Below are 15,655 nucleotides of genomic sequence, written 5' to 3' on the forward strand. Positions count from 1 at the left end.
TCTAAAAAGTAAGAGGTTCATATATTGATGTTCATAGTTTCCATGAATATGACTTAGCTAGTGTAATAGATGAACATCTGTACAATTCAATTTAGTGTCTTTCAACATAATTATAGTTAAGCTACAAAGTCAGTGAAAGCATGTGATTTCCTTAGACTTTCAGATAGACACCATATACTGAAATGCGTAGATCAAATCTGATAAATATTTTAGTATTATTCCTGACAACATTTTAGCATTCTGCCACATCACCAGGGTTAAAGTAACAAATATGATTATCTTGCTATAAAGGATGTGTTTAATTTATGAAAAGATAATTTATTTCTAAGTATATGCATGTCTTATATTATCTCCTACATGCATAGTACAGTGAAATTAAATAAGGTAATTATAATATAAATATTTTTATACCTAACCTGTAGTAATTATTTTGTTATTTTTGGCCCTCTACATCAACTAAATTCAAAAGTTTAAAATACTTTTTCTAGTAGCCTCTAATTTCTGCTAATAAATAATTCTGTAAAAACCTCAAGTACCCATCACCTTAAAAAGAATTGAAATCTACATGAAATATTTGAAAATATAAGCCAAAAATTTGTTAATATACATATAAACACATCATTTACTCATGGAAAAATAAGCAGCTATAAAAGCTTAAGGAGTGTTTGGGCCTCTTTTTAAATAAAAGGGTATGTGACTTGTGAATAAAATATAAAGGGTTACTAAATGAAAGCTGAAAACATAATAGTTTTATTATGTCATAAATAAACCATGAGTTCCCAGTGGAGTTTTGCTCAAGATTTGTGAGTGCTCAGGTATTTTTGCCATAAAATCTATACAACATTGGTGATGTGTTTAGCTGAACAGAAACCTTGTCTGCTAGTGACAGTGGAATCCAAATTGTGATTTAAATCTGCTTTTGTCTTATAAACAATGCTAGAAATTGGTAAGATGAGTTTTCAACAGAAAAGTTTGTGGAGGACATTCATACACATAGTTGCTTTTAACTCTTTACTGCACTATGTCAATTTAAGACATTTCCAAATAGTTTGTGTTGAAAATGGTTACTAAAGGCAGAAGAGGAACTTCTTACACATTCCATCCCACCTCTTAAAAACAGCTCCACACACCTGGTCAGCCAGATTTCAAACTCAAGGCAGCTGCCAAAGTAAGGCCTGTGAGCACTGTGACGCTTAGAACCACCCTGTGTCTGTAGATAACTATCTCTCATTGTCAGGCAGCAAGGTTATCAGGATATATTTGTTCCTTCCCCATCTTTCCACTTTTGTCGATGAACTCCAACTTTGTTGTTGGAGTTTCACTTGTAAGGAAATCTTTACTGATATTAGTGAGTATTTAGTGTTCAATATGTAGACATAAATTTATCTTACATGATTAGAAATCATTTGAGAAGCAATAGCAATTCAGAATGCTATGATTTATGTTATTTAAGTAATTTTCCAAAAAATATCGTCTTTGAGGAAGGTATTTTTTAAAACCACAGTAAAATTAACATTTACTTCATCAAAGTTGAAGAAAAATAAATTCTTGCTCTTCAAAGGGATGTCTTGGCTTAAAGCGTATAAAAGGATCCTACAGTGTTTCACCTTCTACCCCTTGGCATTGAGTCCCAAATTAATGATGCAGGTATTTAAGATCTATAATTTGAGGATGCTATTTAAAATACTATTTAGTACATTTAAATCCACAAACATTTATATCTTCTCCACAAAATAGACGAGCATTACAGATTCTAAAGGACTTGGAACATAATAGGATAGACACTGAAAATTGTACCTTTTTATTATGAACTACTAGTAGGAACTGGTAATAGACAATGGGTAATGCTGTATTTTGGTCCCCTTTAATCTTCTGACTTAATTTTTTTCTTTTCCCATTTACTGTTAATCCTGTAATGTCTTGCTTACTGATATTTTGCTATTGCTAACCTGCTGTTTGCTAATCTATATTTTTCTAAAGTTAGACTAAATAGAAAATTCAAGCTTGTGTTAATATAAAAGAAGAGCTATAAATTCAGTGATAAGATTTAATTAATCTTTTATTATTACCATCTTTGAAGTTCAGGTAATAAATTTCAGGCTTGGCCAAGAGCACTTCTTCTGATTCATTGCTAGAGGCCAGCACTTCATGTATCATCAAAAGTGGACAGCTTTCTTTATTTCATGGGTTATTTAACTTGAGAAAGGGAAAGTAACACAAACCTTAAATTTCTTATTCCAGCTATTCTTTTAAAGGAGCCAAAGTCAACATTTCTATTTCCCTAGAGCTTCTCACTTTCACTATGGAATGTTTAGAAACTGAAATTTCTTCTTTTTTAACCACCAGTTTGTCTGTGCAAATGCACTGAATTTGTTGAGCTAATGCTGTTTTTCTGGATCTTTCCTTCTTTCCCTGTCTGTGCTTCAATGCCTCCCCAACTTTGCAATGTAGCAAGCTGAGCAGTTGTTCAATCAGATGTACAACCCAGTAAGTCATTTCTGAAAGTTCCCGCTGTAACATATAAAAGCATGAGGATCCATTGATCACATGTCACAGTGTGCCATATTGGGGAAGTTTTGAAAATATTTATGAATCTCTTCCCATTTCCTTTCTGTCAAAAGAAATGACCTCTACAGAGGCCATTGCCATTTCTTTTGTCTGTGAAATTTAAAAATTAAGAACTCAAGGAAATATTGCCAGCTCTGGTATTACCTCTGTCTTAACTCTAAGGTGATAGAAAAACTTAGGTCAGCTGCAGATCTAGGCTCATGAAATTCTTTCCCACATTCTTCAAACAGAGTTATCTGTGCCAAAAGGAACAACGTCTGTAAAATAGCAAACAACTCAATGTATGTTATAGTCAAGTGATAGAAGTTAAAATAGATTTAAATTTTAAAGTAGGGCTATGCCCTTTAAGATTGCTAAATGCCTAACATTATTATGGGTTTTGCAAGAGTTAAAAACATGTCATTTGAAAGCAATCTAAAGTATACTCTCCTAATAACAGCAACAATTTTGATTATAGCTTAATGGTACAAAAACAAAAAACAGGTAACTAGTGAAAATATGTGTAAAATAGCCCAGATGCCACTGGTCATTTTTTGTTTGTTTGTTTTTTATCCTAATGACAGGTGTGTATATGAAGCAGTTTGTTTCTTTAACTTATTAAAAAGGAAGGAGATTTTGTCAACTCAGGTGACCTAATGGGAGAAATAATACATAAAAGTAGACCTAATGGGAGAAATAATACATAAAAGTGAATGGGGTTTGTCATTTGGCAGATATGATCTGTGCTATCTTGCACTCTAATTACCTCTTGTTTATAAATTCCCATTATGGGAAAAAGGAATAGCAGGGATAAAGTAAACAATTCACCCAAGAACTTTTTGTTAAGTTACTGTTCCTAGTTGTATATAGCATGACACACAAGATACTTGGGTGTATTTATTCAGATTTAGCCTCCACACTTCATCCTTGAAAACAAATTTTGCTTTAGGAAACAGAATTCCTCAAGCCTCATTGGAGCATCTTTATTAAACCTCTGTACCCACATATGATTTTTAGCAGAGGAACAAAAATAATCCAAATTTCCTTTCTCTTAATATTTGAATGGAAGTGTTAATAAGCAGGCTCAAGTGAGTGGAGATGTGAAGACAAATTAAAACTGGGATATCTTCATGCTTGAACATTAATCCTGAAGAAAGTATGTGTTTTCTTTGGATCATTTTAAAGAGATGTAAAGTAATCACACTGAACTTGTATCACACTTACTAGTTAGGGACAGGAAAAAAACAAAGTATATCAGGTTTTGGGGTATATGGAGGGCAAGTGGGGAGGGCTTTGTTGCTGCAGCAGCTCTGATTTACCAAAACTCTGATAGGAATTCACCATCCATGTCAGGATATGTAGGGCCAAAGAAACAGTTCTGTTAACCTGTTGACCATTTCCAGAAATACCGATGACATGGTACTTACTGGATTTTGCCTTTACTCTAACCCAGTGATGGGTCTTCAGGATGCAAAGACAAACTTTTCAGTCCTTTAGGTGACCAAGTCAAAAGTCATGGACTAATTTTTTCTCCCTGAGTTAACTAAGCTAACCCATTGTTTGGACACACTGGGAATATAGCCAATTATTAATAAAGCCAATTAATATACGTTATTATTCTTTTAAAAATATATTTTACTGAAGTACAGGGGATTTACAATGCTGTGTTAATTTCTGCTCTATAGTAACATGATTCAGTTATACATATATATTCTTTTCCATTGTCTTTTCCATTACGGTTTATCACAGGATATTGAGTATAGTTCCCTGTGCTAGACAGGAGGATCTTGTCTATTCATTCTATATGTAATAGTTTGCATCTGCTCATTCCAAACTCACAATCCATCCCTCCTTCCCTCTTTCCCCCTTTCTGGTTTGTAGATAAATTCATATTTTATATTCCACATGTAAGTGATATCACATGGTATTTGTCCTTCTCTTTCTGATTTACTTCACTTCGTGTGATAATCTCTAGATCCATCCATGTTGCTGAAAATGGCGTTATTTCATTCTTTTTATGTCTGATTAGTATTCCGTTGTATGTTTGTACCATATCTTCTTCACCTGTTCGTCTGTTGATGGACATTTAGGTTGTTTCCATGTTTGGCTGTTGTGAATAGTGCTGCTGTGAACACAGGGCTGTGTGTATCTTTCTGAGTTATAGTTTTGTCTGAATATATGGCCAGGAGAGGGATTGCTGGATCATATGACAACTGTTTTTAGGTTTTTGAGAAGGCTTTATACTGTTTTCCATAGTGTATAGTTCATTATTTTAGCTCGTCTTGTCTGCAGATACTCTCAGGGTTCAGTTTGTTTTTTAGACTGATAAGTATGAAACATGATGAGTCTTCTATCCTTTATAGAATTTTTTTAAAATTGTCTTTTTTCCAGCTACAAAAATAAGGTTAGGGCTACAGTGAAGAGTTTGCCAAAATATGGATGGATTTAGGAGAAAATAAAAGTAACAAGACATGTTACTGCGCAGAAATAATAACCTGGAACATCTAGGTTGTTCCCCACTCAGACGTCTTTTGATTGACTGTCAGTATTCTTTCATCTCCTCTCTCCTTTTCTACCTTTTTCCTTCTTTCTTTCCTCTCTCTCCTTTCCCTCCCTTTTCCTTCCTTCTTCCCCCTTTTGCCTTTTTCCTTCCTTTTCTCCTTAGCTCCATTCTTTCTTTTCTCTTTTCTTGTCTAATACTCTTTATTTTCACCAAATTGTCAAAGCTTTTATTGACTTCTATATCCTGTATTTGTTACATATCATCAAAATTTTCTCATATTACTGTTCTTCCAAAACACCATTTTAATGGTTGTGTGATATTCTACTCTATGTGCTCATTCTCCAAATGTTAATCATTTCTTTCTTCTATTTTTTTTTTTTCCAGTATAAGTAATAGTCCAAAGAGCATCTTTCCATATTAATTTCCCCACATTTCTATTTTTTTAGTGGGATAAAATGAGGGGCCAAGGACTTTTAGAAGCTCCCAATAGTTCCTGATATGTCACATGGTTCTTCCAGCTCTGAACAAAGGCATTCTGTCACATCTAGACCAACACACACAAAAAAACTATCATTTTACACAACTTTGACACATGCATAGGTGGAATATTTTTCTCACTTTAACTTTCCTTTCATTAATTACTAGCATGGTTGAAGTTTTTAATTCATTTATTAGCTGTTTGTAGTTTTCTTCTGTAAATAATTTTAAGTGATTTAAGCACTTGTTTTTGAGTTTTTTGTTTTGCTCATTGGATTGTATGAGTTACTTTGTGCTTTATATGGAGGCTTTCTCAGATTTATGGCAAGATTTTATTTACTTTAATTTTTTTCTATAGAGAACTATTTTTATGCTCTTGACCTCTATTTCCCTTTAGGATTTCCTCATTGCCTTCATGCTTAGAAGTCATCCTTGAATTTCATTAATATTCACCTATATTAGGTTTTTTAAATGTTACTTTTTATATCCATTTAACTACATCTATCTTTAGATTTTTTGCCTCATGTTGAGTGGTGAGGTTTTATTGCTTGTGGGATCAGAAGTTTATTTATCGTGGCTTTATAATATTTTTAAACATCTAGTGAAACAAATTATATCCTACTTCTTTCTGCTTTTCATTCACTCTTTTTTTTTTATGCTCTTAACTTTTAATTTTCCATCATTCCAAGTAAACTTTTAGGATCACCTTGCTAATTTAATAGCACAATTGTTGATTTTGACTTGATTTATGTTCAACCTCCAAAATAATTTTAGAATGATATTGTTCTGATATTTTTTCTTCCAATTTATGAACTTGATACAGCTTTTATCTATTTCATTTATCTTTTATAGTTAATTTTTTTCATTTTCCTGCTACAGGCCTGTGATATTTCTTTTTAAGGATGGCCTAAAGCATTTCTAATTTCTAGCAATTATATCTACATATATAATTTTTAAATTACTGTTATGAATTGTGTGTTTCTCCTTTTGTTTTCTAACCAGTTATTGGTACCTAAGAAATTTATTCTTATTTATTTTAAACATGGCCACCCTACAAAATTTGGTGAACTATAACTTGTTTTTGTTAAACAAGATTATTTTATAGTCAGTCCTATGTCCACCAGTGTAAACTAAAGCAGGAAAAATAAGAATTAAGCTTTGAAGTCTTCCTGGTAGCATCTTTTTCTTAGAGTAGAAATAAACTTTCTACTTTTAGAAACTTTTGACTTTTGTCACTCCATTTTGTTAAGTGATAGTCTAATGCCATTTCCTAGGAGTCTAAAACTTTGCCTATATATCCGCATTACTTCTTATAATAATAACCTTTCTGCAGCTTAACTACCAGTCTCTACTTCTGAATGGTTTTGTCTTGTCATTATAAACACTGTGCCGTTTCTCTGCAGCTGAGTTCTTTGCTTCCTTTAGTTCTTAATTTGAGACAAGTAATATCATTTTTTTCATCAGTCTGCAATACCTTCTTTGCTGTAGCCCTAATGGTTATTGTGCTCAGGGGTCATATCCAGAAGCCTCTTATAAATTTTTAATAAATCTTTACACCTTCTGAGTCCTAAATTTAGTGCTTCATTTGATACCCACATTGCTGCAGGGCAGATGTCTGATTTGGAGGTACTGGGGCAACCTTGCTAGTAGCCAAGATGCATTTGAGACCCCGCTAATGTTCCTACACATATGAGTACCCCCTGCATCGTCATATCCTTTGAAACCCCATCTCTTCTGCCAGTTCATCTTTACCAGGGCTCATATTTTACATAAGGGTTCACAAGAAAAAGACCATTTTTCCAATCCAAGGGAAAAATTTTTTTGTTTATATTCAGTGAGTTCTTTGTGATTTTTATGTCATTGTAATGCTACGTAATCTCAGGGACATGATAGCCTAAATTATAAATGCTTTCACAGTCCTTGTGTAGATATAGTGGCTTCTTTTTATGATATTTTTAAAGCCAGTAGCTTAAAATTATTTGATTCACACATACACTAGCTTCTCTGACACAATGGAAAGTTACAGCTATTTAAGAGAGAATTTGGAGCATACATGTAGCATGTACTAACACACATATACACACAAACACAGATGCCTCACACTTAATCTAGGTTTTCAGTACCTAGAGAACTCAAATTATATTCAAAATAAAACTTAAGATTTGAAATTAGAGTTTTATATCAGACCATCCAGATAATTACTCATTTTTCTATGTTAATTTTAGGAAATTCCTTAGTTAAAAGATATTATATTAATAATTATATATTTGTGTGGAAGGTTTTAAAAATTATTAAACATAAATTGGTTCTTTTCATTTTGTACAAGGGTAACTTAAAATTATTTTGAACTTTTATTTATGTTTATTATAAATATCTAGTTTGTTTCATCTATGATAATTTTCTTTTTGGAATAGCTTTTATAATGTGCAAAATTTGAATATTCTAGATATAGTTAGGTGGAATTGTGCAAGAATAGTTTCCTTTAGCACTAAGTAATGTAAGACTCAAAGATATATCATTATTAGTTTCCAGATGTATTTTTTAGACTCAGCTATCATATTTGGTATTAATTAACTAGATTTAAAATAAAATTTAAAATTTATAATACCTTAGAGTTCTATAATCACCCTAAAAACTCTGTTCTAAAAAGTAATATGTTGTTCATAACTCAAAATTACGTGATGATTGGAACTTCCTTTAGAAGACTGAAATAAAATACGACATTTAGAGTAGTTTATATACGTTGTTCTTCTGTTAAAATATGAAAGTGTTGTTAGTAGACACTAAACCCCCAAAGATCTGTAATAGAGAATCATGTTTTTACAGTGCATAAATTTAACAAATTATTGCTAAAACAATAAGCAGCATGAAAGAAGAGTCCTCAGATACATTAGTTAGTGTTCTGCTTATACTTTATAGTTATGACTAATCATTTGTTTGAGAAAAATGATTTTTTATTAAAATTGTTAAGGCCCATCTCAAAGAGAGAAGTTATTTAACATTATCATTGAATATCCCCTGCCTAGTTTCACAGCAGGCTTCTGGACTATAGTTAATATTTTCCTTTCTAGGCACTTGGAATGATGAACTAACATTTTATTGAAAATAATCAATGGCTAACTTTCACAAGAGTAGGTTAATAAACTTGTGTTTTGTCACATTGGTACTATCAATCCTGGTATCATTTTAGGCATGTTTGCTTTTAATTTTGATTTAGATATAGTATTAATCTGAAATTTTGCCTTATTTACTGAAATAGTTCTAAATTCTTTCATTAAAATAACCACTAGGTATTGTTATATATTCCTTCTCCTAAGTCATGACCAAATTTCTCTTTTGTGCTTGATGCAAACTTTCAAAACCAGTTCATATCAAAATACCAAGCTTGCCCACATCTGTGAGGCTCCAAACTTTGTTTTGATTGTTCCCATTTGTGAGAAATTTCCTTACATGTGGAAATGGAAGAAACATAATTGGGGGACCCTCAAATTTTACTTACCTAATTTGTAATACAGACATTTTTGAAATGTTCTTTTCTCAATTTTCTGTTTCTATAAGATGCTTGAAAGTTGCTCTAAAAGTTACCAGAGATATTTTGAAGCAGAACCAGATACCTGGATTTGCTTTTTAAACTGACCTGTTTAATTGGAAAAGGTAAATCTCTAATTAGGAAAAAAAAATGCTCACCAGTATTCCTTTGGTTTTAATGACCGTTATATGTCTTTGAAAGTGATAATGTGCTTAATTATATTTATGATAATATGTTCTGAAACCATTAAAAGAAAATCCACAGCAATCGGCATTTTTCAAGAGCTAGATTCCTGACTAGTGAATGAAGCTGTGTCTTAGATGAAAGGAATTGACAATTGCTTCCTGATCTTTTGGGGGAACTAATTTAAAACCAACAGATTCATAAGGAGAAGTACTTACTATGTATCTTCAGTCGAAACCTTGAATGGGTCAGAATGCCATGGTAGGAATTTGTCCAGGTAATGATTTATTCAAATGTATTATGTTTTTGCAGTGCCTAAAGTACATTAGGCCCAAATATCTTGTCTACTTTTGACCTCCATCAGAAGCTGCCTGTCCAGATTTAAAAACTCATGTTTTAATTTGAAAAGGCAGGCAGTACTGCCTAAATGCAAAGAAAGTGCTCCCTTCTCTCTTTTTTAAGAGGAGGCTCTGGCCTTATAATTTTGGACAAGCATTGACTTTATAAACACAATTTTCTCATGTTTTTCTTTAATTCCCCCTCCCCGTGTATATATATATATATATCACAGTATAAGACACTCATGCTATACTAGTTAACAGTTTCAGCCCATCCTCTGCAAAGCTGTGATTCGTTCTGAGTACAGCTGGTTAAATTCTATGGAAGACTTCTGCCTCCACTGCTTAGGTTGGATCAGGACTTGCCAGTCTCTAGTCATGTGAAACTGTCTTCTCTCGGGTCTTCACAAGGACCCTAGTGAATACCCCAAATCAGCTGTCACTCTTCTATCTCTATATGACTCTTTCTTACAGTTTTCTATTGACTTAAATATTTTTTAAAATCACATCTATCTACAGCTTTATTTAATAACCTTGTCAAGAATTCTGGCACCCATGTCAAATGTGCTTTGACATAACCTCTTTTGCCCAGAAATCACTAGATATTGATAAGGAGATAAATAGACATATTTAATTCAAAAGTGTTCTTCAGGTTGTCTGTTCCTTTTAAAAGAAAGAATCATTAGCACCTACAAATTCCTGACAGCAGACCAGCTGTAAACTTGGCTGTGGTCTTTATTTTAATAACATGACCTAGATGTGGCATCACACGACATCAACAAGTGTAGATTCTGGATTGTTTTTTCCTAGGTCTTCTTTACTTTGAAACGTTCCTCAAGTCCCTTAACCACATTCACTTGCTAGATTTAAAGAGTAGCAATCTGTCTAATTTCACCCCATGCTGAAAACTTGCTTGGGTTCATCATCTTCTCTTCAAGCAGCTAAATTAAGGAATGTGCTTACATACCTATCACGAGCACACTGCTTTTTCTGAAAACTTAGTAGGGAGGCTTCTCTAAGGTGCATGTAGTACCTTGTCTATGAAAAATTAAACAAACATCAACTTAACTGTATAGCAAGCCCCACTAATGGGATACATATTATGAAATAATAATCACAGTAAAACTTCAAATGAATATAATAACTTCCCCATGTTTGTCATTTTCTAGTTTTCACTGTCCTTAGAGAGGCTTATTCATTTGTCCATAGTCATACAACACAAGCCAGATTTAGAATCTAGGTCTTACAGCTAGAAATCCTGTACCCCTCTATTAAAAATCATGATAATAATTATCTTAGGAATTAAAACAACCAAAATAAACCACAGCAACTAACTGCTAGTTTTTTGTGAATCTTCAAATTTGAGTTGTGAAAGGAATTTTCACTCATCAGAAATAAGCTATTAAAACATTTATTCATTTATTTTGAGTGTTTGTAGCTGGTCATTACTTAGTTCATTCTTTTTTGAATATCACTTGTTGAGTAGTGTGAGAAAACTGCCATGGAAAGGTTTTTAGCTGCCATAGAGTAATGGTATCAGAGTTTAAAGAAGAGAATTAACATGAAATGGTTGTTTTCTCTCTCTTATAATCTAAAAACTGTGTATTTTAAACACTTTTCTGTTACAAGAGTAATGAGTTGATTAGTAGTATCACAAATAGAAGTAGTTATATGAAGTATTTTGTTTTAAAAATGAGTATCTACTCTACATTTTTGATAAGAGATTAACAGATTTTGATATTCATCTTAATTGAAAATAAAATTATTAGATGAATAAACTCCTAAAGGCATGTTAGCTCAGGATTCTCTTTCAAATTATTTTAATTATAATGAAAAAACTCACTAGTTCTATTGTATTCTATTATAATGAAACTCGGTGTACATACTAAATAATTAAAAATTAATGTTTTCTGAGAAATGTGGATAAAAAGCTGCCTGATACTGTGTTGAATTTATATATTTTTTCCAAGTTCTTTTGCATAGTTGAGTTTGTGAATAAGTAAATCTAAGATAAGTAAGTCTAAGAAAATCTTAGACTAAAGAACATGAAAGCAAATTATTCCCCATCTATCCTCATGCTTAACTAATATGTTACACGCAAAAATATCCTTAAAATAATTATTTTGTCATAAATAAGAAACTTATTTTTCTTTATACTAATTTTTGAATTTTTTTCTACTAAATCATTGCAAAGACTGTCAACCTTCTAACAGTACTATTGGTCTTAATTTTTCTAACCATGCATGATTCATTTGACCTCACAGTAGTTGTAGCTTGCTTGCCTTGTTTTTTCCCTGAAATTAAAAAAAAATAAAAATCCAGTGGACATCTGTTTTACCTGGAAGACAGCAGGACAATTTAAGTCCTAATAAATTATTAACATTTTATTATTTCACACGTGGATTTTGGAGACATATACAAATATGACCTCTCTGAACTTTCTGTGTTGAGTGTGCACTGTTGTTAAACTACTTGTTTTTTCCCTGCCTGCTCTTTGAAGAAGTCAATTAGGAATAATGGGAAACAAGGGGTAGGCAAAACATTGCAGTGCAGTGTTATTTTCATCTGTCTGGGAATATTTCAGCCAAAAGTTTATTTTGGGAAAAAAAGAAAAAAGCCATAACACACTGTCACACACACACAAAACCACAAATACTTTGGCTGCAAATTATTCTGCAGTATTGTTACTGTGTTGTTGCCTGTGTCTGTTCTTGTGTGTAAAGCTGCCCTCCACCATTACCCCCCTCATGCATGTGTTTGCGGATTCTTGTCTGTGTGCTTGTTCATAAACTAGCTCATCCTCCTCCCGGTTCAGGTTAATTTAATCAAAAGAGCAAGAATGTATGGGTATGACTGTTAGCTGGAAAGGCCTTCTGCATTTTCAAGCCTTTCTTTCATTCTACATCTTCTGCTGAAGTTTCTCAGTGGAATGAAATGTTCAATGATCAGTCATCCAGTCTCTTATATGTTACCTGGCTTTACACATGCCCTTGATGATTCTTGGAGAAATAACTTAATATTGCTTTATCTCAATTTCTCTGTATTGGAAAAGGAAGCTGTTGGTATGAATCACTTGCTTGACTGTGAGGAGTTGAACTGTCTTAGTTCCTTGCCAAAACACCAGAAATAAGCATAGTACTGTCTCTACCTCCACCGAGCCCCCATTTCTTGTAAGGGAAAAAAAAAGCAAAAAGTAGCATCATTTAATGAAACAAAATAACAACAGTAAAAGAAACCCACCTTAAACAATCAAGATTTTTAAAAAATAGCTGAAATTTGTGATTTTTCTATTTTGCCTTTTAACTGACAGTATACCCATAATTCTTGATAGTTTTTTTTTTTTCCCGCCAAAGTTAATTTCTGGGCCATTGGTGACTGTACTGTTTATTGTTCTCAATTGTTATCTTAACTACATTCTTTAAAAATATAATGTTGAAGGCTCATAATATTGAAGATGACTCCAGGATGAACCCAGAATTTGCAGACCGAATAAAACAGCTTGACAAAGAGGCATCTTACTACCGTGATGAGTGTGGCAAGGCCCAAGCAGAAGTTGACCGGTTGCTGGAGATCCTCAAGGAGGTGGAGAATGAAAAGAATGACAAGGACAAGAAAATTGCAGAACTTGAAAGGTAAACTTTGCAGTCATGTTGTAAATTGTCAACAGCGAGTGAACATTAGTTGCTTAGTTGCCCATCTCAGGGTGTGATAAATTTGGAACGTACATTCATATTTCAAGGAAGAAACAGGTTACTTATGAGGAACATGGCCTGTAGGGATGATGTTGTGTTTCTGTGAGATACTCAGAAGTTGGTTGGGTTATCTTTTGAGGGCTTATATACTTCTTCAATGTTTGCAAAAATAATGATCAACTTTCTTGAGTGATATCCATAATCTAGCCTTTAGGCCAGCAAAGTGTGTAAGAGACTGAAGCTGTGACTACCTGAAACCTCAATTTTTTCTTATCAAAAACAAGTGTTTGTCATTTAGGTTTGTTTTAAGCATAGAATATGGAAGAATATAGTTGGGAGTTCTTTCAAGACAGGGGAAATGGAAAGGAGCTCATATCCTTTGGATATCTTTTAGCACACCACAGCAAATTCATCTTGGAACTTATCTTTTAAGAGGACCTTATGCCATTCGGTAAATAAATATGTTTAAATAAGGTCTAAGGCAGGCTGAGTTGATAGCAAATTCTGTCTAAAAACAAAAAGGATTAATTATATCAGGGTTCCAGAGTAATTAGATTTTCAGATAAATCTATTGAATTTATGTATAGTATAGATTCTAAAATTAAGCTTTCTATCAATGCTTTTTCCTATATTTCATGTATGGAAAGAATTTCTGAATAATCTTATGTAACTCCATTACTTCTGAGGATTGCTCATTGGTTCAGCAGTAAGGCAGAATTTGTCTTTCCTAGATTCAGTCCATATTGGAAGAGATCAGCAGATTTTGAATAAATCAGTGAATGTTTGCCAGCTCTGATCAAGACACGCATGAGGCCCTAAAGGACCTCAAGACATATGCAGAATAGCTCTCTATGACCTTGTATGTAGATCGTGATCTTTAGTGACAGAAAGACCTGCGTTCAGGTTTTGCTCCTGTTTCATGCCATCTGTATGACTTTGAATCTTCTTACAAGTAAATCTTTAACAACCTATTAAAATGTATCACATTTTGCAGGTATCAAGTCCTGGTGTAAAGTGAGGCGGTTATATCATTATGAACACCTGAATGCTAAAACAGGTTCTCAATATTATCTAGCTCTGGATTAAATGAATGGGTTAATTTTTAGTAGAATCTCAACATTTTAAAATTTAATGTGTAATATACCCAAACTCCAAAACATATTTCATTTAAAAATCTTAGCATTAGTTTGATGGTAATCTGATTTTTGTTCAGTATGACCCATTTTAGAAACTACATCAAGACTTCTTTTCTGGTAAGAGTACAAATTAAAATCCTTAAGGGCTTCATTTGAATTTCAAAGTGCATAAGTATTCTGCCAGCTTACTGATTATTAAAAATACTATTAATTTAGATGTATCTACATTTCTATTTTGAAACTATGTTTTAGGACCAAATTTTTTTCTCAAAAAGATAGTTTGAAATCATAGGAAAGTTATGATCATGTCTTTCTTATTGCTGAGAAAATTGAGACTCTGAAAGATTGAATGAAAGATTGGTCTTGTGGTCAGAAAAAGAGAAAAGTGTAACGTAGGTTTCCTGACTCCTAGTCCACTTCTCTGAGAAGTGAGCCATAGAGAAGATGCCCTAGATAATACTACTAATAGTAATTATAATCATAATAGATGATATATATTTTTATGTTTACAGTGAACAAGTTACTGTGCTAGGCACTTGACCTTCAAATACTGTATAACATTTAATCCTACCCACAACACAGGAAGTCTCATTGTCATTACTTTATAGATGAGAAAGCATTTTATGGATTAAGTGACTTCCTCAAGGTTGTGGAGTTTATAACAATCAAAGTCAGGATTTGAACCCAGGTCTGACAGATGAGTGACTGAGAAAGTTCCATCCAAGAATGGGCCAGAAGGAAGAAGCTAGTCCAGTAGCACTCAACAGTCACATAGCTGGCTGAGAGGCATGGCTGTTGGCCCATGGGAGATCTGCTTCATCTTTACTAGCTTTCAAGAGAGAAAGTGATGTGCCCCACATTTTGAAGTTATTTTTCTGCACTAAACCAGCCCTTCAGAACTGTAATTGAAAATCAGGATCAGCTAGTATAAATATTTGCATAAAATAACATAATTGTCTAGTTGGACAAACAGGTCTTACTTAGCTGGACGTTATTGCTGTTAAATCATCAAGAATATTCACATTTTTATTTCCTCAATATGGAATGCATTAAAACAACAGTGATTTTACAGGCATTTATCTTTATGTACTTTCTGCACATTTTCTTTATCTCTGCCTTTGCCTCTCCTTAAAGCTGATGCCTCCCAGGCACTGTAATTCATAAAACGTGTGGTGGGACTTGACTCTGTCCCAGTTCTCTGCCTGCCTGTGTCTCGCGTCCAGAAGCAGAGCAGAGTCTGGGAAATGTCT

The 15,655-nt window shown here is 33.2% G+C and overlaps 1 protein-coding gene across 11 annotated transcripts in view; it reads left to right on the forward strand.

Annotated features, from left to right (window-relative positions):
* Positions 1-15,655, forward strand: part of ERC2 (ELKS/RAB6-interacting/CAST family member 2) — a 957,804-nt gene that overhangs the window by 451,929 nt on the left and 490,220 nt on the right. For 7 of the 11 annotated variants that reach the window (XR_014064002.1, XM_081524874.1, XM_081524876.1 and 4 more), the window contains one exon: positions 13,016-13,209. Coding sequence is in view for 9 of the 11 variants with exons in the window: in XM_081524874.1 (XP_081381000.1) it covers positions 13,016-13,209 (194 nt within the window). In the remaining 2 variants the exon portion in view is untranslated. Of the gene's footprint in view, positions 1-2,451; positions 2,488-13,015; positions 13,210-15,655 lie in introns of all 11 variants that reach the window. The other 4 variants (XR_014064001.1, XM_081524873.1, XM_081524875.1 and 1 more) reach the window with 1 other exon arrangement.

Source organism: Giraffa tippelskirchi, chromosome 9 (genome assembly GCF_054371585.1).
Source record: "Giraffa tippelskirchi isolate mGirTip1 chromosome 9, T2T-mGirTip1v1.2.pri, whole genome shotgun sequence".
NCBI lineage: Eukaryota > Metazoa > Chordata > Mammalia > Artiodactyla > Giraffidae > Giraffa > Giraffa tippelskirchi.